At 34.3% G+C, this 25,974-nt stretch overlaps 1 protein-coding gene and 1 long non-coding RNA gene across 4 annotated transcripts in view; one reads left to right on the top strand and one right to left on the bottom strand.

Moving 5' to 3' along the window:
• The window catches only part of LOC128223822 (discoidin domain-containing receptor 2-like), a 67,683-nt gene that overhangs the window by 20,746 nt on the left and 20,963 nt on the right, over positions 1 to 25,974 (bottom strand). For both annotated transcript variants that reach the window (XM_052933241.1, XM_052933242.1), the window contains exons 2-4: positions 22,840 to 22,945; positions 11,775 to 11,916; positions 5,236 to 5,325 (exon numbers count right to left, since the gene is read on the bottom strand). In XM_052933241.1, coding sequence (XP_052789201.1) covers positions 5,236 to 5,325; positions 11,775 to 11,916; positions 22,840 to 22,945 — 338 coding nt within the window. The remainder of the gene's footprint in view (positions 1 to 5,235; positions 5,326 to 11,774; positions 11,917 to 22,839; positions 22,946 to 25,974) is intronic.
• On the top strand, positions 14,754 to 16,648 carry LOC128223823 (uncharacterized). Of its 2 annotated transcripts, XR_008259365.1 has the most exons (3): positions 14,754 to 14,964; positions 15,999 to 16,095; positions 16,391 to 16,648. It is a non-coding gene; the product is annotated as an uncharacterized LOC128223823 (long non-coding RNA). The 2 variants fall into 2 exon arrangements; XR_008259364.1 differs by having other exon boundaries at positions 14,754 to 16,095.

The following is a 25,974-nucleotide window of genomic DNA, read 5'->3' as shown; positions in this document are numbered from 1 at the left end:
GGGTTCCAAAAATTTGAACTCAGAAAAAATTAAGGCGAAAAAACAACACATGACAAGGGTCAGTTACAAATATATGACTCTATAGGAGGTTGGGGTGCTACTCAGACGCACACCTTAAAGGCATAAGACCCCTTCCCAAGTTACCCCCAAAGTGGGTTGTGAACATGTCAAGGATGGGGGATTTGGGTATTTCACTAATTCAAGTCTAAAATGTTGGTGCTATTTATGCACTATTACTCAACCATATGGATATTACTTTACTCTAAACTATTTTCTATAAACAAACTCATTTTCTAATTACTTATGCAAAGGCATACACTATAGAATGCCAAGGTGAGGAATGTATTGTCTTTCAGTGAATGCAGATATATATATATATATATATATCACTGACTCATGCTAGAAACCTATTCTCTACCAGTAAAAGCTTTCCCAGACATACGTACAACCTTGTGTGCAATTTTCACAGGAAAAGTGCAACAATTTTGAATTGATTAAATAACTTTTTTTGAATTGATTAAATAACTTTTACATACAAAATCATATGAGTCAGTTCTGTAGTAATTAACATTATTCTTGAAATAAATATATTAAACTTTAAACATAACTAGAAAATTAATTCATGTGATTGAAATATTCCAGGGCCGATTTCTGCCAACTATCTTGATAGTCGTGTGTTTATCTGACACTGTATAGATGTTATGTCTGCAAACTGTTGATATGCCAAGCTTGAGTTTTTGTTCACAATAAATGCTCGTAACAACTTAAGTGTTATAAACAATAGACATTAATTTTGTTGCTCTTCATTTCATGGAAGAAATAATAGTATAAATAAAAAAAACTAGTGGCTGCTAAAATGAACACTATTACTGAGTGTTTCATGAATCATATCTTCCAAAACATTGCATTATTTCCAAGCAGTATCAAGCAACACAAAAAATAATGGTTTTGGTACCCTCGGCTATTTAACAATTGTGGAAATAAGGCCAAAATAAATATGGTTTGGTTATGGTTACCTCCTTTTTATCATTGGGGAATGGTTTTAGTGTAATATTCTGTATAAAGCTTTAAAGGTTTTTTTTGGGGGGGGGTTTTGTGTGTGCTTTTACCAGCCAAATATCAAAATGGTAGCACCTATTTAGTAGGTTACATAAGGGTTTGGAAACCAAAACCAAAAGATTTTTTAGGCCCAATATTTAAAAACCCTCATAAATCTTATTCATGTTATTTTGCATGCAATATGTTTATATGAAATTATAAGACAATGGAGTTGACTGTTTTTCAAATTAAGATTTAAAAACTTGTTTTGTTGTCATAATAATCACAAGTTTGAAATAAGTTTATAGTTTGTGTTGTACAGGAGCAATATGAAACAAAAGAGTAGCAAAAAAAATCCTGACAATGTTCATGGCACCTTGTCTAGATATAAAACCATGTTAATGCCAGCCCCATGATAAGCCCAGCCAGTTTTTGTACAACCCACAACTGTAAATCACTCATCTGCCCAATTATCCACAGTCAAATGTAGATGAGAGCGTACATATAACTCATTATAGCAATATTTCCTCTTTGCAACAGCAGGAAAAGGGTCCCCCCTTTACCATAAATATTATCAGTCCTGCCCTTCCGCATTATAATTGTGCACATTTTGATAACATTGTGCAAATGAATTTTTGTTTTGTTTTCAATGATTGAATTTCATGAGTTTATTGCCAAGGTACATGTCATTAAAAGTATAACTGTATTAATTATCCCTGAGATTTGTTTTTCTTCTATATTTTGGGGGGTGGGTGGTGCGTAAGGGCCGGGTCATACCCATTCGGCGAGCATACTAATAGATTATCTATAATTCTAAACAATTAAAAAAGTATCTTGGTCATTATTATTAAGCATAGGTGCTTTGGACCATAGAATATGTCAAATACTACACAATAAATACAAATTTAGAATAAAAAATATTATGTTATTTTAAGATTATATCACATTAATATATAAATACAAATGTGTCTAAATGGTAAAATGATCTATAAAATTTCATGTAAAAATATCTATCATTTTATGCTAAGCCTACATATTATATTTTACATCTAATAAAAAGGAGTTCATTAGAAGTGTTCAAGTTTAGCTGAAACAGTTTATTTAAATCATTAACTTGGCAAATTAATTAAAGCTAAATTTTAGTTCAATAACTTATAACAAGAGGCCCAAAAGGGCCTATGCTCTACTGGCATGGCTTTTGTGGTCATATCAATCTAGAGCATGTATGTATGGGTAAAAGGCAACAGACATATAGTTTATGTTTTGTGTTTGGGTTACCTGAAAACGTAGCATGTTCAACATCTGAGCCCAGAAAGTATTGTAAGCAGATTAGTTGCATGAACTTTTTTAATATGTGCCAAGTAAAAGTCATCTGACAAAAAAAAAAAAATGCTTTCAAAACTGTACTCATAGTAAAATTTTCTGTAGTTTTAAAAGTTAAAAAAAGTTGGTCAAAAGGTCAAAGTCAAGGGCATCCTACGACAACATTGATCAATTTGAACAAACATTCACAATCAATTGTGCTGAGATGGATGCACGAACACACAAAAAGATTTTCAAACCTTTCCAGATTTATGTTTACCAAACCTGTGAACCCTGGGTGTGGCCAGTAATGACACCAGGTGCATAACTTAAACATTCACAACCAATTTTGTTAAGATGAATGCGCAAACTACAGAACTTAAAGCTAAAAAATGGCCTTTGGGCTTTCAACAAGAACAAGGCAGAGTAATTCACAAAATCAACTGCAAAAGCAAAAAGCAAATTGTCTCTCAAAATCCTAGACTTGCAAATTGTCTCCCTTAACTCTAGACTTGAATTTACATGTACATGTAAACTTGGCTAAAAATAGAATACGCTCATGCAGACCTGGCTAAAAATAGAGAGCATTTCTTTAAAACTTTAATGGCCCATAATCTAGGCATTCATGGGCGGATCTGGCTGGTTTTCGAAAGGAACCGAGCTCTTATGGATATCTAGATACTGTACAAGTTTCATCAAGATACAATCAAAACTGAACACTGTATCGTGTTAATAACCGATTGTTTACACAATAGCATTTTTTTATATTATCAAGGGCCATAATCTAGGCATGCATGGGCGGATCTGGCTGTTTTTCGAAAGGAACCAAGCTCTAATGGATATCTAGATACTGTACAAGTTTCATCAAGATAAAATCAAAACTGAACACTGTATCGTGTTCACAACCAATTGTTTACACATTAGCATTTTTTTATACTATCAAGGGCCATGATCTAGGCATGCATAATCTAGGCATTCATGGGCACATCTAGCTGGTTTTCAAAAGGAACCGAGTTCTAATGGATATCTAGATACTGTACAAGTTTCATCGAGATACAATCAAAACTGAACACTGTATCGTGTTAACAACTGATTGTTTACACAATAGCATTTTTTTAAACTATCAAGGGCCATAATCTAGGCATGCATGGGCGGATCTGGCTGTTTTTCGAAAGGAACCAAGCTCTAATGGATATCTAGATACTGTACAAGTTTCATCAAGATAAAATCAAAACTGAACACTGTATCGTGTTCACAAGCAATTGTTTACAGACGCACGAACGCACAACCGCACGGACGCACGGATGCACATACTACGTACACATTACCATCGCATAAGCTCTTCTGGCCTTTGGCCAGTAGAGCTAAAAACATATGCCTGAATTAATTTAAATAAAAATATGAGGGCCTCATATATTTAAATCTACAGCTATTTTCCTTGTAACAACAGGGATTTTTCCCTTTAACCTTAAAAGGTCGGACTCCGCTGCTTAATAGATTGGCTGGGTCTTGATCCTGGAGTAAATGCAGATTGACAGTATATTTAGCCTAGACTAGTTTCTACAAACATCAAGTGCTAAAAGCCTTAATCCAGTCTGTCAGACATGGAGACTGGTATATTCCTTTCAGAGCCTTCAGAGTACAGAATTTCCATCAAAACTTCACCTTAACATCAAACATTGCCCTCAGATGACAGCAAAAAAATACTCTTGATTCCTGTATTCCATTTTCCTCTCATCTGTTAAGTCTTGGCAAAATATAGCAAACCCCATCTGACAAAAGAAAAAGCCTCAAAAAAATATCTAACAGGAATTTGTTCATCAACATAAGCTGCATAGTGATCTTCCCCGTGTCACAGAGCTGTAAGTAAAACAGTTCTTTGTAATTACAATATCTTATCATAATGTGGAAAAACCTTTGAGTAATGGGTGCAATATGGCAAAACTATTTAAAAATTTCATTTTTTTGCACAAGGGAAATTAAAAATTGGGTGCACATGAAAATACCATACATTAACCAGTGTTTTGCCCAGTCATCAAACAAAACTTCAAATTGCATTTTTCTGTTGCCGACAATCATTAAGGTTCATTTTAGTCATGAATGCGCTTATATGATGCTGCAAAAATGCCATCAAATCATAAAAATACAGCATTTTTTGTATTGTACACATAAGCGATGTATCAATGGCTTCATGCCAGCAACATCCATGAGAACAACACAACATTACAGGAAATTATGAAACCATGACAATAATTTCGCTGGTGTGTTGTCTGAACATAAAACAGAGGCCAATAAGATTGAAGAATCTAATCCAATGATTCGGATACAAAAGTCATCTCATTTAGAAAAGCAATTGCTTTCTTGAAATTCTACACAAGCTTCAGGCATTACTTCATCTAGGATTGGAAATACTATCGTTGTAAAGAAGGCATTTCTTCTACAAAAATGTATATGCAACAGATTAAATGTCATAAAAAATAAAACAAATGTCAACAGAAGTAAAGCAGTTAATCCACCATTGCACAGTGTGAAATCAATGTTCCAGTGATTATTCAAGAAAATTAAACAGCCGATCATATAGTCGAATAATTTGAATCAGCAAAAATCATTGATCGCAAAATACTTATTTCTCTATATAATAAATGTCTAACAGACATTTTGTTTCTGCAAGCTATTTTGCTTATGTCAATAAATGGATCTATTGTAGTCATTTTAACTCATATATCCTTTAAATATTAAATCATTGGGACCCTAAGCTGTGACACATTCAAAATAAATGTGAGGTGGTGCCTGCAAGCCCGTAGAAGGTTCCCGAATATGAGCAGGATTGTAACAGTCATAAAGACTTATTAAGGTGATGCTTTTAATCCATTAAAACACAATAAACTGCATTACCTCTTCTCCACGTTTGTTGCGGAATCTCATCCACTCTCCCCCATCCTCCCTCTGGTACTCAAGCAAGAACTCCTCTGTGAACTCCTGGCCCTGAAATTACAATATGGATATGTGAAACATCTACTCTCCCTCCACCCACTCCAAGAACTCCTCAGTGAACTCCTGGCCCTGAATTACAATATGGATATGTAAAACATCTAGTCTCTCTGGTACTCCAGCAAGAACTCCTCTGTGAACTCCTGGCCCTAAAATTACAATGTATATATATTGGATATGTAAAACATCTACTCTCCTTCCAACTTCTTTCTGGTACTCCAGCAAGAACTCCTCTTTGAACTCCTGGCCCTAAAATAACAATATGAATATGTAAAACATCTACTGTCCCCCATCCTTCCTCTGATACTCAAGCAAGAACTCCTCTGTGAATTCCTGGCCCTTAAATTACAATATTGATATGTAAAACATCTACTCTTCCTCAATCTTTTTCAAGAACTCATCAGTGAACACCTAGCCCTGAAAAGACAATATGGATATGTAAAACATCTACTCTCCCTCAACCATCTCCATGAACTCCTCAATGAACACTGGGCCCTGAAATTGCAATATGGATATGTAAAACATCTACACTCCCTCCACCATCTCCATGAACTTCTAAGTGAACGCAGGGCCCAGGAATTACAATATGAATGTGTAAAACATCTACTCTCCCTCAACCCTCTGTCAGCTCCAGCAAGAGTACAGTCTGCATGGCAGTTGGTTTTCTAAGGGTATGAAATCAGAATGCCAGTAGACAACCAGTAATTACATATTCACCTTAATCTTACAATTTGCATTGTAAAAATATACACTGTTCATATAATTCCAAATAAAGGAAGAGAAAAGCAATAAAAGTGATCATCAGAGCTGATGAGCATTTATAGGGCAGGCTAGACAATCTGATATATAACTGAATAATTAGTCAAATGTAACCTCAAAATCAGAAATTAACATCACATGATGAGAACTTGGGAATACATCACCGTATAAGATGCTTTATAAACAAATAACCACATAGTTTCACATAATTCCGTCATTTGTTAGAAGACAGAGCTATGGTTATTTGTATTCTTTGAACTAATAACACACAAATGCCTTTCAAATAGGCCTAATGTACCTCTTTTTTTGTTTCTCGTTCAATCAATTACTTCTATCCAAATGTTAACAAACATGGGTGGATTACTGTCTCAAGTATTCGCAGGACTGGTGCCAATTAGTTAACAGTTTTGGATGGGAACGGAATGACAAATATTTAGGTGTAAACTGTCATCACAAAACATCAAAACTTTACCCACACAGTAAGAAACACCCCTTTTCTCTGTATGAAAATAGCCAGCATTTCTTAGAGCAGTTGCGAGTAACGCCTTTCCCTTGTACAAGATAATGTATGACATATTTCACTCGCTTTGAAACATCTAGCTTTTGATGGGAAATGACATTTTTTTCTTAGTTTTAGAACAATCATACCTGTCTCCACGTTTAATTAAGATTGCATGACAACATAAGCCTGAAAATAATGGCTCTTGTATATTACAAGACAGGTTCAGGCACATATATAATTTACACTGAGTACACTGTAAGTATAGCCACTTCAGGGAGTACCCAAACATGATGGTAAAGAAGCTCTTAAAAAATAAAGACACCTTGTTTTATTGTCGTTTCCTTCTAGATAATGACTTTCATCAAAGAATTACACATACTATATTCCTTTCCTGGGGATTATTGTAAATTGAGAGTGATCTGAGTACCCAAACATCTGAATGCAAAGGCAATAAAGTAATAATAATATATATCACTTGCAAGTACTAGAATCATTATACATGTAATTATAAGATGGAGGATTCTTCAGTATTGCAATTCTGTGACCCTAAGATTATAAATAATCTTGAGATTTATCTTGAGAGTCTTAGTAACCCCTAGAAGATTATTCTGAGATTTATCCTGAGTCTTTAAAGTGACCCCAAGGTTATCAAACATTTTTTGTGTAGTCTGTGACCCTTGGGTTATTTCATAGAACATATATTGAGTAGTCTGTGACCTCTAGATTACAGTATATCATAGAGCATGTTTAAATGAGTATAGTTAGGGACCCTTAGAATATTTCATAGAATATGGCTTGAGTATTCCGTGACCCTTACTAAATTATATCATAGAACATAAATTGAGTAGTCTGTGACCCTTAGATTATATCATAAAACATATATTGAGTAGTCTGTGACCCTTAGATTATATCATAAAACACATCTTGAGTAGTCTGTGACCCTTAGATTATATCATAAAACATATATTGAGTAGTCTGTGACCCTTAGATTATATCATAAAACATATATTGAGTAGTCTGTGACCCCAAGATAATATCATAAAACACATCTTGAGTAGTTTGTGACCCTTAGATTATATCATTAGAACATATCTTGAGTTACATCTTGATCCTGAAATATGATTTCAATCTTTTTAGACAGCTTGGAAGTTATTTCAACATTTTAATGGTTTCACACAATATCGTGTTAATCTTTACATAAGATTTGGTTATGAGGATAATACCAATCCTATGGTTTAATGGTTTAACCACATAACCAGGACAACACATTCATTCATCTATAGTGCCAAATGATTCATAGAGTTGCCTGTGCTAATTTCCTATGATAGCATTGTATAAAATATGTGGTGTTCTGTATAATAAATCAGTTTTCATGAAAGGTCAGATTTTCTTTATTATACTGAGTGAGTTGGCATTTTCATCATGATAGATGTAGTTAATATACCCCAACTAATAACTATCATTAAACCATTCAAATGTGAATATGACTGTCACCATCTTGAAATATTACTGCTGCTCACACTGTCTTAAACATAATCATAAATGTGACTGGTACGCAGTAATGTCAAAGGTGAGGCTTCAAGCCCAGCCAGGACACAAACAGATAATGAGAGACATTTATTTTCTACATACATCAAAGGCAGTGATATTCTAATATAGTTCAATTCTATATGAAACTTCTAAGAAAGACATCTTTCAATTCCATCACAATCATTAAATTTTAGACTCATAAAACTCCAAATGAACCCAACAGAAACAGTAATAAAACAGTCTGGTTCAAAAATGCCAAACAATCATTAAAACTGCACCCTTGAACCAACAAGGGCCCAACAACAATAGGGCACGGGCTGGTAAAGCCATCAGGACTGTACGCCCCAGCGCACCCCAGTGCTCACTAACCCCCTCTCTGTCACCACTTCAGGGCAAGACCTGGGTTCCCACACCATGGTGCTGATAAGCCTGTAGGCTGAGTGAGCTGACTTTTCACAGGCAGGCACTGAGACCGATGTCTGGGTCCATTCAACAACAACTGTCACTTGGGAAATTAGTAATTATGAGTTGTTGTTCTGTTTATATAATAATGCATGAACTTTTTTTCTTTTTTTTGTAATTTCTTTAAAACATCATGCGATCACCCAGAACCTTTACCCCCGAGCCAACGTTCCATCAGTTTTCCACGTTCCAGAGGTCTTTTCGTTATTAGTAATGTTCGAGACTGATCGATCAGGAAGTACTAGTGCATGTATCAAATTTCATCAGCTTGTAAACATTTCCAAATTATGTCTGATGTTTTTGCATAACTTTGCTTACATTTTGTGACTTTTATAACCCTTCATATTTTTTTCAATTTCTATCAGAAAGAAACAAGGCATTAACAAGGATGAAATATATTTCACATACACGATTATAAACCAGACAGGATATTGAAGTTATTCTGCTTAATCGATTTCATTTCGTTCAATTTCTTTGAAAACTGGAGCCCAATTTCCCAAATGTCTGAAAATGTCCCTGAAGGTTACAGCACACCAATTTTCTCTTCAAAGATATAAAGATATGATGTCTAGACAATAAATAGCTAGAATTTAGCTGACAATGCTAAACTAATATTGCCAATTTCAATACACATTTTTCAACAAAACATTGTATTTCTGATAGGAATTCCTTCCCAAAATGATGTACCGGTAATACTTTTTCATATTGATCAATTATAAATTGTATAATTATATTTTAAACTTTTTCTGTAATATGAGTCAATTTTTATTTTATTTTTAAATTTTAACGGACATTTTATGTAACATTGCTAAGTCTGAAAGGGACTATAGACAAGAGATGATACCTTATTGCAAGAAAAAAAGAAATTGGTCAAAAATTTATATAAAAATGATATCATTGTGTAGAACACACTGAATCTTTAACTGACTGATGTTTCATAATACTTAGTATCTTTCACAGTTTTTGCATTGTTTTTTTCCAAATTTGAAATTTACTGGGTTTGTCTTTCATGTAAATACCAGTGAACTTAACAATAGTGTTGGTATATTTATCTGTTCAGGCTAAATATACACACAATAATAAACTGGGAAACCATTATGTGCTATTTTTAAACAGCCATTGTATGGCCCGGGATACTCAGCTGAGACAGCGACACAATATTCTTTTAATCATGTAAAGTGATGTATAATTATATATTATCAGCCTCATACTAAATCGTATTGACAATTGTAGATTAAAAGATTAATGTTTTTGCTGATTTTGGGACCATCTGGTGTCTAATCCCTGAAAAATGTTCAAAGTAGTCCTTTAATGAATTAAATAACAATATATTCCAAACGTTTGCTTGGTGGAGTGAAATTTGGCGTAAAGATGCAAGACACTTGTTTCAAACCTTTCAGCTCATCAGTCAAATCTGATGTAAAACATCTGTAAAACCTGGAAAAAATAATTCATTAAACCGCTCAACATATCATAGTCAGGTGGAATTATTTCAAGAACACAATTAAAATTCATATAAATCACAGTTATCAGCAATATGGTTGATAGAGCATTTACCATTGCAAGTGACATCATTGGTGGGTGTTGATATACCATGCCTCTAGCTTATACGACTGATAAGCCCAGATGGCTTTTTCAGCTCCAACTGCTACCAGATTTCTACACTAGCTAATCTAGTGATTATCTTCGTATATTTCACTTGCGATTTTGATCTTAGGAAAATAAACTTTCCAAACAAGAAATGAATGAATGATATTTCGCTGGAATATTCAGTTACAACTGTAATTATTTTCTGGAAAATTTGCAAATAAACAATCCTGGTCAATACTAGCCCTTCAATTAGAGGCACTGCTATCTTCTTTCCCACAACTAACCACAGCCTGTCGGTCTGATGGAAACAACTGGTCTGTAATCTTGCAGGACAAATGACAAGCAGTTAAGATAATCAGAAGATCCTCTCCCTAGGAATAGTCAAGATCAAAGATTAAATTCAGTACATAATCTCCTCATATCTTTTATCCTGGCTTGTATGACATATCTTCTCATATGTGCTTCAATATAAAGATTATCTGCAATTCTCAGAATGATTATAGACATCAATACATTTAAAACCAGTGAATAAAATAACTTCTAGGACTTTTGATAAAAACAGCTCTCTGGATTCTAGAAGTTGAACATAATCAGCCCCAATCCCATTCCTGCTGTTCTAAAAAAAGATATGTCATAAATTTGTAAGGAACTCTTTACAGACCCTAGAGAATAATCATACCAAGCACACAAACGACCACATGAAAAGAAGACAAAATGGTAAACAAAGATAATAATGAAGTACAAAATGTTAAAAAAGACATTCTTGTATTTTGTATATGATCACATATCTACTTAATTCTTAACACATTTGCAAAATGTAATCACTTAATTCCACCCCACCCCCCACTATCAGCTCATGAAAGCAAAATGTTGAAAAACTTCTCCTCCCTAGGGACATTACTATTCAAATTAGCACTAATTAGGTGTGAGAAAGTAATTTCCAGAATCATGATGAGTTCTCTGACCTGTTCAAGAGATCAGTCATTATCCGAAACATTATATAGGTAAAGATATGTATACATACAATGCTGCTGTCATTATCAGAAAGATAATATAGGTAGAGATACACGCATTTATGTTGCTTTCATTATCCTAAATATTACATAGAAAAATATATATATACAATGGTGCTGTCCTTAAGAATATATAGGCAAAGATATTTAAAATGGTGCTGTCATTATCGGAAATATTATATATATTATATAGCAACAAATATAAAATGACTCATAGACCAAGGTTTTGCAACTAACCATTTACCTATTTTTAAAGCTGGGGTCCGTTTCCTCAAAGACTGTAGGAGGAATTTGGTACCCAGGATTGGATTTCAACAGTAGTCCAGCATTGCTGAAAATCACTCTTAGGTAGGAAATCACTCCTAAGATTATTAATGAAATATGGCCCCCAGTACTGGTGACAACCTAATTGAGAGCTAGGACATCAGTGGATTGAATCCCTGACCGTTTGGGTGAAAAGCAGACACCCATACCACTATGTTGTACAATTAATACACAAGGACTTTTTCATGGATAAGTGTATGTTATATCATCTACATGACAGTTTATTCATAAAAGTTGGTAGGGTATAATGGCCTATATTGTACCTGTCCATTGCCAAAGCGTCCCTGTATTTCCACCATGGTGAGAACGGTGAGTCCGCCAAGGTCGATCTGGAGGTACTCATACGAGTCACGCTGGATCGTTGTCTTCGGACACCACGCACCACCGTTCGTCTCTGTACGGATTCTGAAAAACACGAATATTGAAAAAATTTCAATAACTGAAACTTATTTTTCTTGATACAGAAAGACCCCCATGCTGAAATGGGTTCATCACAGACTTTGTGCATCTTGCAACATCACATGGCTACAATCAATACACATCACATTGTTGCCTCTGTGAGTTTCCTCGTAAAGTATCTTTTTTAGCATTTTGGTAAATAATGTTTAAAACTTTTGAAAGTGCCAGTTTTCAGCCGATATTATGAGTGAACACACTGCTTACTGTTGATTTTGGCATCATCTGCATTTTAAACACACATATTTTTTTTTTCATTTAGTTTAAACAACAGAGAATATTTCTGAAACACAAAAAATTCCACTGAGTGAAGAATTCCATGTGTGTTTTAAAAGCAAAAAACAAGAACATTCTATTCAATGACATAAATAACCATTAGAATCTTCTAAGAATCAGCATCTAATGGAAACCAATGTTACATTCAATTAAGTTTAAGCAAAAAAAATAAAAATTATTGCTTCTACCAAATCAATCTAGAGTTACAGCATGGCAACCTGAATAATAGATAGGCTGTTAGATGTTTCCCTGTAGGTACATACCCGTAGGAAGTTTCTTTTTTTTTTGGAGGGGGCGGGGGGCTGGGGGGGGGGGAAGGGCGGGAGAAAAACTTCACCCTCAAATACATAATGAAAAAAGTAATACATTTTTTAACTTGGGTATATTTTTTGTCAAGAAACCCTTTAGAAAACCTTTAAATGATTGTGGTCAAAACCGACAATTCTTTTTTTGTAACCATGTATTGTTCAGCTTAGCTCATATCTAGATCCTGAGGCTGTTATTTTTTAAATGGGCTAAATCAACACTGCTTGATGGAATTCCATCTCTCCACAGAGGCTTTTTATTGTTTTATTTGAAATAAAAAGTATTTGCATTCTATTTGGAATTGATTGATTGTACACATGAAGCAGTGTGAAATATTGATGAGATGTTGTCTGTATTCCAGGGCTTACTGGTTATAGCATTTTCTAGCTAGACTTATATAATGGTGGACACCATATCTATGTGTACAATGCTTTGTTGAAGTTGAACCTGACTCTAAAACTAATGCATGCATCAGTCAACAGTAACCACGCCCCCCACCCCACCCAGGTCCGGGGGTTTACCAGTGATGGGGGGTGTGGGGGGAATGGGCAGTGTTTTTACCTTTCAGGTGGCCCCCCCCGGCGAAATAATGACCATGGTCGACCATGGTCCCCATGGTTTTTGACAGTTTTTGACGGTCAACCATGTTTTTTCATGGTTAACCATCAAGTACCGTGGGAAAATCATTGCCTGGACCACGGTCGACCATGGTCGACCATGGTCTACCATGGTCGACCGTGGTCGACCATGGTCTACCATGGTACAAAAAAATATCACCATGGTATACCATGGTTTGACCATGGTCGACCATGGTCTACCATGGTACAAAAAAAGATCACCATGGTATACCATGGTTTTTGAAGGTCAACCATCAAGTACCGTGAAAACCCCCACAGTAGACCATGGTACAAAAGTTTTACTCCGAGAGTCACCATTTCAACCATGGTCTACCATGGTACACCAAGGTTGACCATGGTCAGCCACTGTGACAGTTTACCATAGTCTACCATCATCCTTTTTTATCTGATTCTTTACTTTGGATAAGTCTAAAAATGATTTGTTGATTTTGGTAAATAACAGAAATAGCAACTTAATAAATGTGGTCTTATTCTTTACTGATATTTAGTAAACACACAACTTGTCAACAACAGAAGTTGTGTTTCAGTATTAACCCTTTACCAGCTGTTCTGCTAATTTTAGACTCATCCACAACGAAAGCATCTGATGGAAAGGAAGAATATCTATTGGAAAGGAAGAATGCCAAATTTGAAAACCTTTGAAAACAATTTGTGGGAAATAGAGCATTTGCTCATTAATGAGCATCTATGCTCCATTCCTCTGTGAAATGATGTTCTTGTGTTTAATTACTGTTCAAGAACTATGCAAAACTGTACTAGAACAGTAACTGATCACTTTTAAGAACAGTTGTACTTGAACAGTTCAAGAATACTTTTTAAGAACAGTTCTTGAATTTTTTAAAGACTATTGTTGTTCTAATACTGTTCTATATTAAAGTCTTAAGTACAATATAAGAACAGTTCATGAATAGTGTTTGCACTTAAAATGTTCTTGAACTGTTCATAAAGACAAGTTGGCACATTTAAAGAATAGTTTATGAACTTTTATGTTCTTGAAATGTTCTTTTTAAACAATTTGGCACATCATAGGAACAGCTTATGAACATGGCAAGTTCTTAAAATGTTCTGCATATGTCTTTGAAAGGAAACTTGTACAAAAACAAGTAGTTGCATCAGCAACAGGCAGGAAGTTGAGGTAGCTGTGGTTACAACTGGCTGGTGCATTTAGTGTAACACATTTGGCCCAGTTATAACCCAAAGATTATAAATAAAAAATAACAAACGTAAAGAAAATTCCATATCAAAATAACATGAACATTAAAATTAAATTTATTTTAATTAAAGCACCACATATATCATATGTATCATGTAAGGTGCCATGGATTGCTGGTCACATTGCCTGGATACAGTAATTTATATTTTTTATATATATTTTTTTTAATAGATTTTTTTATTTATTTTTTGTCAAGATTTTGTCAAGTTATTAGTAACTTTTTTTCATGAAAAATGTGGAATATTTTTTAAAATGACATATATTCACTATCTTGTCAAAAAAAAAAAAAAATAAATAAAATATTTTACTGTATATAAAATTACTGTATCCAGGCAATGTGACGAGCACCTGTGGTCAACACTGGTTAATTAGTTGTTAAACCGGTTAAATATAATATTTACAAAATACTATAGCCATATTCTAACGTAGCTATATAACTATATTCTAACGGTTACGCATTTAAGACGAAACGCTCTTCACTGGCGGAGATAGTTTCGAACGCCCGCCATTTTTGTCGAAATATAATGCGCCAAATAAACTGATGTCTTGTTTCGTTTATTTAAGGTAAGTTCAAGCGATGTAAGGAGTATAATTCAGTAACGTTTATAACGATCTTTTACGCTAATATTATTGTTTAAAATAACATAGCAACATTTTGAAGTAATGAGCAAATATGTTTTGTTGTAATACATTTTCGCGACAAACATACGAAATACGTTTGTGTAGAAACACAGTTAAATGCTTGTTTTTGACTAGCGTTCAGCTAATACTTAATTTATATATATATTAAAGCAGCTTTTAAATTTGTTTCTTAACGTTGGTAAGCTATTTTTGTCGAGAAAAAGGATCAATTGTAATGGGCCGGCAGCGATGCAAAAGTGGGTGGGGAAGGTCAAAAACTAAAACCTTTAAAAAAGTTTTTATTGTTTTGAGGAACGATCTTTTAGGGGAGTGAAACATATATTTTTGGCGACATGTTAGTAGGGAGTTAACAAATTTTACAATAGAATATTAATATTTTTTATAAAAAAAACTTTCACATTTATTCTAAAAAGTCTGTTGACATTATCACTTTGTTTTCATGTCAAAATGCTCCAGACTACCTATTTAACAATGTTGTGAGTTCGTTATTATATCTTGTCAAATAAAAAATAAAAGTTCTTCAGGTTAATAATGAAAAGTAGTGGATGAGAGATCATTTCCGGGTTACAAATATGTTAATATCTTTTTAAATATAGCTGCAATCAAAACAAAGACATTGTTGATTGGACAGTTTCAATAACTTCGACTCAGTCACAAATATACTCTTTATGTTTAAAGACAATATAGCTTTTTGATTTGAAATCTGATAAAATCTTATATCATAAAATATGCTCAAATCCTAATTACAGCTTCTCATGTTGCAATGGATAAATGGGTATGAATCATGCTTGTTAAATATTGAACCTCAAAACTAAGAAGAAATTGATTTTTTTAACATTTTTAAATTTTGGTCCTTCAATGGACTTTTGCATCGCTGCCAACCCTTGACCTTTTAAATAACCACTATGCAAGCAAATTATGGTTAAGTGTCTGAAATGTTGTTTCGTCTATTTTAGCCAACCCAAAGGAGCTAACAAATAAATCATCAGTCCTCAAACGAATCAACCAGTGAAGGAGAAAAACATTCAAAGCCGTAAATTGTCAAATCCATCAGTGAGTAGACTATTTTTTAAAGCAAATGGTAAGATTTTCATTCTGGTTTTGAAAACAATATGGTTGGATGTGTGGAGTGGATTTTATATGTAACAGACAAACACTAATGAGAATCTTTAAAAAAAAATCAGACTCAATAAATTTGAGCTCTTTGGTTCGAAAGAATTAAATAAGCTATCATTAATTTATATACCTGCAACATTGAAATCTTAATTCGCACTGATTTGATAACCAACTGGCCGTTAGTTATTTGAAAATGTTGGCAGTACAAATAAATAAAAGAAATATTTTTCAGGTTGGAAGATGGATGTCAAAGTCTTAGACAACGAAAGGCTTCCAGAGTTAAGAAAAGACCACTTCAACAAAAACAATCATGCAAAGAATGACTGCAAAAAATCTTTTCGCAGATGCGTTTCATCATCAAGTGTATAAGGAAAAGGGACCTGGGTACAGAGACTAGATGTAAATGTCAAGGACTGAAATGAGCAATTCAATGGTTTCTTACTAATTGTGTTTATATGCGTCATAAGAAATTAAAACTGTTATAAATGGATGTGTAGTAATGATGAAATTATCACCTTGTGTCGAATGACATTAACTATTCATGAATTTAGTTCATGAATGACATTTTGGAAAAATAATGTTCATGAACTGTCAAGTTCATTTACTAAGCAGGAGTTCATGAACTTAGTGGAAGTTCATGAACATGATTTGTCCAAATTGTCATTCATGAATAGTTCATGTTATTCTCATCAAACGCTTGACGTCACTGACATGGATAAGTAATTTGCTGGACTAAAGAAGCTCGATACATGGAAAATGATAAATGCGAATCAATTAATACGCTGTCGTTCTAGAATCAAAATAACAACTGTATGACTAACTTTTATCAGTAAATACAAAACTGAGTTTGGCGCGCTGATGCAAAAAATTAAGTCATTAATAACTATGCATTTAAACTCCAGAATTACCTTTAAGAACCATTAATGTGCAGGTGCATACTTTTTGTTTCTTAAATACAATAACTTTATCAACTGTGTTAGTTTGAATTTTTTATCCATGTTTTTATGCACATTGGTTAAAAGTACATGTTTGAAAAATATAATGATATAATTAAGGAGAGATAACAGTTTTACTTGCGTCTATGCTGTAAGAGCGCAGTAGGGCATGTGAGCAAATTTCATAAAGCATGTTAGAGCATCTTGGGTCATTTGCTTTCTTACCCTACTGCGTTCATACAGCATAAGCGCAGTAAAATGTGAGCAATACTTGTAACTTTAATACATAATCATAAATGAAAAAAATGTTCATTGTGGTAAAACAGAAGCAGTTAAGAAAAGTAATCTACTTTTCATGAAGAATTGAAATTGGTTACCTAAAACTGGAGCTTATAAGAAAGTGTTTTCAATTTTCTTGTTGACTATTTCTTTCATAATAGTGGTTGACATTTTAAACAAGAAAGTTATAATGTAACAATTGTTCAAGATTTGTTCCTAAAACGTTATCGTTTAACAATTGTTATCACATCTAGTCAGGAATGTACTGGGTAGATTTCAAGATTTTAATCCATGCAAGAACATTTCTAGATCCGTACTTGATCTATTCTTAACGTGTACAAGAACCACTAGAAAATGATAAGAACATTTTAAGAAATGTGCATGAATTGTTCTTGAACTGTTCCAAGAACTGTACTTTTACTACTATTTAAGAAATGTGCATGAATTGTTCTTGAACTGTTCAAGAACTGTACTTTTACTACTCTTTAAGTGTGCAGGAACAATTCAAGTTCTTGAAATGTAACAGTTTCAGTTTAAGAACTATATTGAAGACGCTCCAATATTTTACATAATGGACAGTTTGAGGCCTATATCATACTAAATATATATATATATATATATATACTATAATTTTGTTCTAGTCAAAGTTTGGCACAAGTTGTTAGCTATTGCAGAGAAATAAGACTTTTTTTTTTCCTTCTCATATACATGTAAATGGGATATCAACAGAATACAGTACTCGGCATGCTAAACTAGATGACGCCATAAACATATTTTAATCAATACAATTCCATTTCACTGATTTTGATCTTTGTTAAGTTTGTTGTCAATCCTATTTATGTGACCATGGTCTACCATGGTATGTGACCATATTCTACCATGGTATGTGACCATGGTCTACCATGGTATGTGACCATGGTAGTTCATGGTCTACCATGGTAGTTCATGGTCATATACCATGGTAGTTCATGGTCTCTACCATGGTAGTTCATGGTCATATACCATGGTAGTTCATGGTCATATACCATGGTAGTTCATGGTCTACCATGGTAGTTCATGGTCATATACCATGGTAGTTCATGGTCTACCATGGTAGTTCATGGTCATATACCATGGTAGTTCATGATATATCATGGTAGTTCATGGTATACCATGTAACGTCAAATGGCCGCCCCACGGTTTATGACCATGGTCTACCATGGTGTGCTACCATGTTCTACCATGGTGTGCTACCATGGTCTACCATGGTATCAAACCATGGTAGACCATGGTCTACCATGGTATAATACCATGGTCTACCATGGTGTGATACCGTGGGGCGGCCATTTGACGTAACATGGTAGTCCATGGTAGTCCATGGTCATATGACCATGAACTACCATGGTAGTCCATGGTAGTCCATGGTTATTGGCCATCATTTTCGCAGGGGCCGTAAAGCCGAGTGAATGCTATGGTTTTGTTTTCGCGCAGAAAAAATAGCGGGGAATGGGCCTTAACTAGGATGTTCCCGGGGTGTGGAGGCATTTGGTGGGATTTTACCAGCAGTTTGACCTCGCAGTAAAAGTCCTGACTTATCCCTGCACCTGGGGGTTCGGGGTTGGGGACGTAGTTTAACAATTTACTTGTGCATAATGTATGCATTTCATGATTGAAATTTTTAAAATTCCTAACTCAAGCAAAACCACTAGAAGAGCGGAACTCTTAAAAGACAATTAACAAACAGTGTATCATAAAGCAAGAAGAATTAAATCACTTCATATTTAATTACCAATGAAATATTTTGTTTCTTGACAATTATCCCGGTGCTATTTATAGAACATACACAAAAAAACAATGTGATGAGCAATTAATTGTTTGTGCGAGAAAGGTCTAGGAAACTTGACATTAATGTAAATTATGTATTTTATCTGCTGTAGAAGAAGAGTACCATTTGCAATTGACAGCTCAGCCCTAATCTCCCGAACATACACAAATAAAACTGTAACTATTATTTTTTATTGCAGGATCTATAAACATTTATCTGAGAATTCCTGGGAAACAGAAGAATGTCAGGGCCAGAAGTTCTATAAACTTTTTGGAGATGGTTTACTAAACATTCTTCAAGAAAGTTGAGAACTTTTCCAGGAATAGTAAGCTGTTTGGAGCCAGAGAGGATATTAAGTGGTCAAGTGGTTGGCCGCACCTGTCACCAGTGACGATACCCTGGCCACTTGTTAATCAATGATTTAAATTATTCTGTTCTTAAAGATTCCAGAAATAAAGTTCAATATAACTTTGTATTCACCATTTAATTGACACATTGATTTTTTTTTTTAACAAAAACAAATTCAATGACATGTTTGTAATGATGTAATGCACCAGTCAATTGTAAGCATGGTCCCCAGGTTGGGGGGGGGGGGGTATACCAAGGGAAGTGGGGGAATTGGGCCATGTTTTTACCTTCCAGGTGGCCCCACAGTGCCGAGTGAATGCGCTGGTTACAATTGACTGGTGCATAACCTTGACTTTTTGTGTTTGAAAAGAAATAATTAAAAAGACATCTAGTTTTAACATTTCACTCAATTGTGTTTATTAAGAGAAGGAATGCAATTAAGATAAAGATCATAATTAAGACAGTAATGGTCCATTCAGACCAACACCCTATATAAATGAAACAGATACTCATCTGTCATCACACTGACCACTGGTTGATGGCTATTTCTACTGTGCTGATAAGGCCCGCCTAACAGGAATGTAATTTACAGAAGCACTGTGTTTATACTCTACTGTCAACTCTGTTTGAAGTGGGATCCTCTTCCTGGTAATTGTTTATGAAAGTGTCTGTTAGACTCCATACCGTCTACAGTAACACATCTTTGAGTCTCTTTACAAATTCTTAAATTAAAATACACCAAATTTTATCACCTAATTATTTTAATATTTTGCTTTACCATTTAAAAAAGAAATGTTATTGCACATTTTTTATGTATTTTTGTTCATAACAATATAATTAGAAAAAATGGTTCATCCTTTTCAAAATCAGGTAGGCTTTTTTTATTTATTTTTATTTTTGTATTAGGCTTTACATAGTAATTACCAAATATTTAAAGCTCTGTAGAAACATTTATGTCAGAAAGGACCAAAACATTTTATATCTTAAATGTCAACAGTTACTGGTACCGAGACAAAATAATGCATATTCTAAACCAAGGGCTGGTATCTGAATATATTGCTGGGCTATCCCATTCTGATAATGTAAAATCAAACAAAGGCTCACTTGGCACTTGGTGGTTAAAAAGGCACTCTTCAAAAATATGGTTTGTGGGCAACCAGTAAGGAAGACACATTCTTCTGAAGTGATGCAAAGTGATGGGTGCTTAACATTTAGAAGAGGCTGACAATCTGCTACTCAAAAATTTGAGTACAACTAAACCTGCCCCTTCCCAGTCCCCACCCCATCTCAAAAGTCCTTTAATTTGAAAACATATTATATCGACATAGAAACAACATACAAACAAAAGTGTTTATATGCCTGGATCTGAATGATTTTATACTTACAGACAGCCATACAACAGAACCCACCTATTTAATAATCAGAATATAATAAGACAAAGCGGGCAGCAATTCTGTCCCATGTCCCTGCTGTTGTTAGCAATTACAGTAATCTATGTCGATAGTCAGGATATGTTCATCCTAACCCAATGCCCATATTAATGGGTGTAAATCGTATTTGGTATCCTGCAACATGACAATGCTATTGATCAAAAGATCTTCTAAGACACGCCGGCGACAATCTGGCTATGTCTTAACTCAGTTATATATTCCATGTGGGATTCCTTTCCCGAATTTCCGAGTGGCTACATTGCATGCTAGGAAAATTGCCTAGTAAGGCATGCACAAAATAAGGTTATAAATAACCATTTAGTGTCATTTCTACAACAGAGATCGAAAGAAAGCTAGACAATCATTTTGAGCGAAATTGGGTACTCTGCTCCCCGAAGACATTTACTTTTAATCTGGAAGGTTGATACAGATATATAACTAGTTCAGGAAAACTTATAATTCAATAAATCAATTTATAAGGAAAGGCTGCATGATTTTTGTTCTGGATTTTATTTAAAACTAAATTTTTAGTGTTCAGATTATAAATAACTTACAATTCGGCAATGCTTAATTGTTAAGAATTGCTGAGTTTTGTAATGACTTCACAGACATGCACTAATTTGGTTCCCCCGCCTACTGAACACACATTATAATTGAAGTCAGTTAGAACATATTGTGTTAAATCTTTACGACTAAGATAAGCTCGCTCGCTTCGTGCTTCTTGATCATTAAGACGTTATACAATATGTTCTAACTATCACAAAATTTGAAAAGTAATGTTACACAAATATACATGTATATCAGCTCAGCAAAATTTCAAATTTAATTAATCAATTTATATTAAGGAATTTAGGGTGCATGTTTTCGCTTTATTTTGGGATTTGCTCTTGGAAACGTAAAGATGTACTTTGTCATGTATAAAAAAACAGAATTTTTATTAGACGCAATGAATAAATTGGCTTAGTTTAGCTTTCCTGCAAAATCGATGTGTATCATGAACGTATTGATTGGGTCTTAAGTAAAACATGGCATCAAAACTTAGCTAATGAATCTTCCTGGTTAACGTGCAGTAATTTCACTTTCAAACTCCTTGTTTACCTCAGTTGCCATGGCAACAATTTGATTCCATGAAGTTTTTTATAGAAACCATATCAGACTTTATTGGTTACAAATTGGATTTACTACAAAGATATCATATGCAATTATTTATTGGCATTTTAACCAACAGAAATGCAGACATTAACACTTAACACTTTTCTCAGAGGCAACTCTAAAAGAAATTGTTTTCAGAACATGTTACGCTGAATGGTTTAATGCCATGGTTTGTCTTTTGCCAGAAAATTTGAGGCGGTGCACTCTTTTTTCTTTACTTTTGTCGGTTAAATATCTGGAACCATATCAAAGAAACTAACGATGATAATAGGTAATCTGCAATATTTTCTTTAATAACAACAAAAATTGTAACTTTCTTTGCCTTATAATTATGCAGGTCTTTCATTCCATGATTGCTTAATGAAAATGGTATTATACTATTAATTGTTCCACATGTTCCAACGCTGTCATCATTTAAAAACAGGTAGGTGTTGCATTCCGTAAGATTATAATATGTGACACAGTCTGCAATTATACAGGGCCACAGGTTAAAATGACAATGATTTTTTTTTTTAATCCTGATTTTTTTAGCATGACATTGGTGTTAACTTTACTGTCTTATTAAAAAAATCTAATTTTAGATATGTTTAAAGCACTCTTGCATATAACTATTATCACCATGCCATGTGTGTTTGTAATTGTTACAATCATATGAACTTTATTTGAAAATTAACATTATGTTCAAATAAACAATAAATGTTCTGGTTTGTTCTGTTCTGTTCTGTAAATATACCTGGCATTTCTTGGTCCAACGCTGTCATCGTTGAACGAGGAGCTAGCTGTTATGGCAGAGTCTGGGATCTCGCCCGATTGCATACCCAGGGATGTGCGGCATTGTGCTGGAAATACACAAACACCCAAATATAGAAAGTGAATATAACATAACTAGGTAAAAAGCTGATTTCCATCGGTTCAGAACAAATCTTTATAAAAAATCATAGTTATTGTATTTTTTTACTAATTTATATTAGCTCAATTTTGATGATCAGATCTAAAAGTCAGAATCACTCTTGAGTCTGTTTCCTAGGGAAAAACCAGAAATGGTGTCCATTTTGTTTCAGACAGCTGTCCGGGATCAAACACACAACCCCTTGGGTGAAAGGCAGACATATATATACTACTAGAGCACATTCATCCTTGTGAGTGTAGCAAACATGATACTTTGACATTTTACATTGAACTTAAGTCAGACACCACTTTAATAGTGAGCTCACTTTTAAAGAGCTCTGTTTACAAAAGTAAACTGAATGTGTCCTCCAGCAAAATTCATCGGACGGCAATAATGTAAAACAATACGCACAATAAATTCAAAGGACAGTATTAATGTATAACAATAAAGTGCAATAGAAATGTAAATGCATTAGCCCTGTCCAATAAATCAGTAAAATAAGCCAAGTTGGGAAGCGGGCGAATGTCAAGTGTCCAATTATGCCCCTGTACCTTCTCGTAACGACCATATGTAGCTAATGGAAGAACAATGTAGCCTATTAGAGACTCTGTCATATTCGAATATGGAAAACCTGTCTCCATCCACTCTGGGAATATGGCCTGTATTGCTGTATAGTTTCATGTACTGTCAGTTGACAGCATCTTGATTTATGCTGAATATTAAGGGTATATAATATGTATAATAGCCAGCAAAATATGAATATGAAACCTTGGCAGGTCATTTCGTACAAAACTTTAATAACAATGAATATTGCATGTAATTTACCCTGGCTTACTTGATAACACTTATGTGCCTGATATCAAATGATATAGCAGTCTGGCTATTAAGCGAGCTGGCTCCTTTTATGGACTGATCTATAATAGTCATGGAACAAAGTGCCGTAAATCTGGACATATATTGACTAAATCAAACTGGATGCCCTTGGGACTAAATTGTGTACAAAAAACTTTTGGGGTGTCAATTTACAGAGCTGAATCCAGAAAGTCTAGACCATTCATGGTGAGAAAACCTCAGAAGCACTCTAATGCTTTTGTTGGGCAGGGAGAAAGAAGCTGATGAAATATTCATGCCCCTTCATCTGGTTGATGGATTGATAAATATAACCTTACCACCTCTTCAATTTAATTTCTATGCATTTACTATATTATTTTAGAGACCCCACATAAACAAAAATCATGAAATTTGTCTTCTCTGCAAGAACTACAAGTAATTGATGTTACTGGCCTTATTATGCAAATTTAATGAAGAACAATTTCATCATTAGGCCTATAAAATGAAATTTTAAGTTAAAACAGTTACTCATTCCACTATTGTGATGTACAAGATAATATAAATTAATACCACTAATTTGTTACGTTTTTTTATCATCCATCTTGTAATCCCACTTTAAGCCAAGGCTATTTACCCATTCACCCTACAAATGAACTTAAAAAGACATTATGTACATGATTAAAGACTATGTATGTAGTTACAAATAAGGTGTTGACTCCAGTGACAAAATGTGACCCTGGGGTGATCAAAATCACACTTCCCCTCCAAAAAATGCTGATATACATCTCTGCACCAGCCACATAATTGTCCCTTCAGGGTAGGCCGTGAAACGGATGGACACAAACTGTTGTCTCTAATGGGCATTAATGGCGAACACCAGAGATGATTTAACAATGATATATGTTACATACAGCAAATAGCTGACCTTGCATAAATACAGGAAGTTTGTTGGGGAACATTATCTCATTATTTACAGTTATTTCATGATCATGCAGGTGCCTTAAGGGCAGCCTATTCATGCTTAATGAATTGTTTAATACCTTTGTGATCAATTGTCAATTGAATTTAAAAATAACGATATCTGCATCAGGATGAATGAGTTTGAAGAATTCAAATTTACACACTAGCTGTCATTTGGATCAATTTATGCATTATAAATTAAGCATTGCCATACAAACATCACTAAAATAATGCCTTAATCAGAAGCTTCAGTCTTATTTCATTGTCACTAACCACAAACAACTACAATAAGGATTTTGTATCAGGGACATCCCCCCCCCCCTTAAAAACCCATTATGTTCATTTGAATAATGTTGCTCATTAGTCAGGTTGACATGAGTTGCAGTGGAAGAGACACATTAATAAATGATGTGTTTGTGAGATTAAAGCCAACCAAGCCCATTGCCCATGTTACTGCCGCCGCTGCAATGTTCACTTGCTTGTCCTACTTCATGGAAACTCACCAGTCCTGCTGTGCTGAAGAGTGCTTTCAATGACAATCTTATGCACCAGTCAATTGTAAACCACGCCCCCCCCCCCCCCCCCCCCCCCCACAATACCCCCAGACCTGGGGCTGGTTGTAACAATTGACTGGTGCATTAATTGATTTCAGAAATGTTAATAACCATTTTACTATGTGGATTAAGAAATGTAAGACCACATTAAGGTTGAAAATCTTGAATATATTTAACTGAATTTATATTAAAAATTTAGTCATCTGTTTGCCTCTTCTAAAAACAACTTCTAAACTATTAAGATTTTACCATGTCAGATATTTTAAACAATTTTCACAACACTTGCATTTCTTGACCCCTGACAGACATTCATTAAAAGCCCATCAGTATCTTTCAAAGATAATTCAAGATAATTTAAGAGCTTTAATAGATGTCATCTTCACTCGCTGTAATCCTTGATAATAAGTACTGTCTGTCTGTTCTACTGGAGATAATTATTGCTACTGACACTTATCAACCAGATTTTTACCTAATTTCAATATGTGACCCATAATTAAAGGGTCCTATGCGCCCTTTATGGGGTCCAGTAATTCAACACATCCTCTACATCAAGGATCTACCCCTTTTAAGTCCCTAATCTGTGCAAACATCAGGCTCTTTGCAGTAAGGGCTCTTGCCAGTTGTCATATTAACA

The sequence above is a fragment of the Mya arenaria genome, chromosome 17 (genome assembly GCF_026914265.1).
Source record: "Mya arenaria isolate MELC-2E11 chromosome 17, ASM2691426v1".
Taxonomy (NCBI): Eukaryota; Metazoa; Mollusca; class Bivalvia; order Myida; family Myidae; genus Mya; species Mya arenaria.
This window is presented reverse-complemented; position numbering and strand designations above follow the sequence as displayed.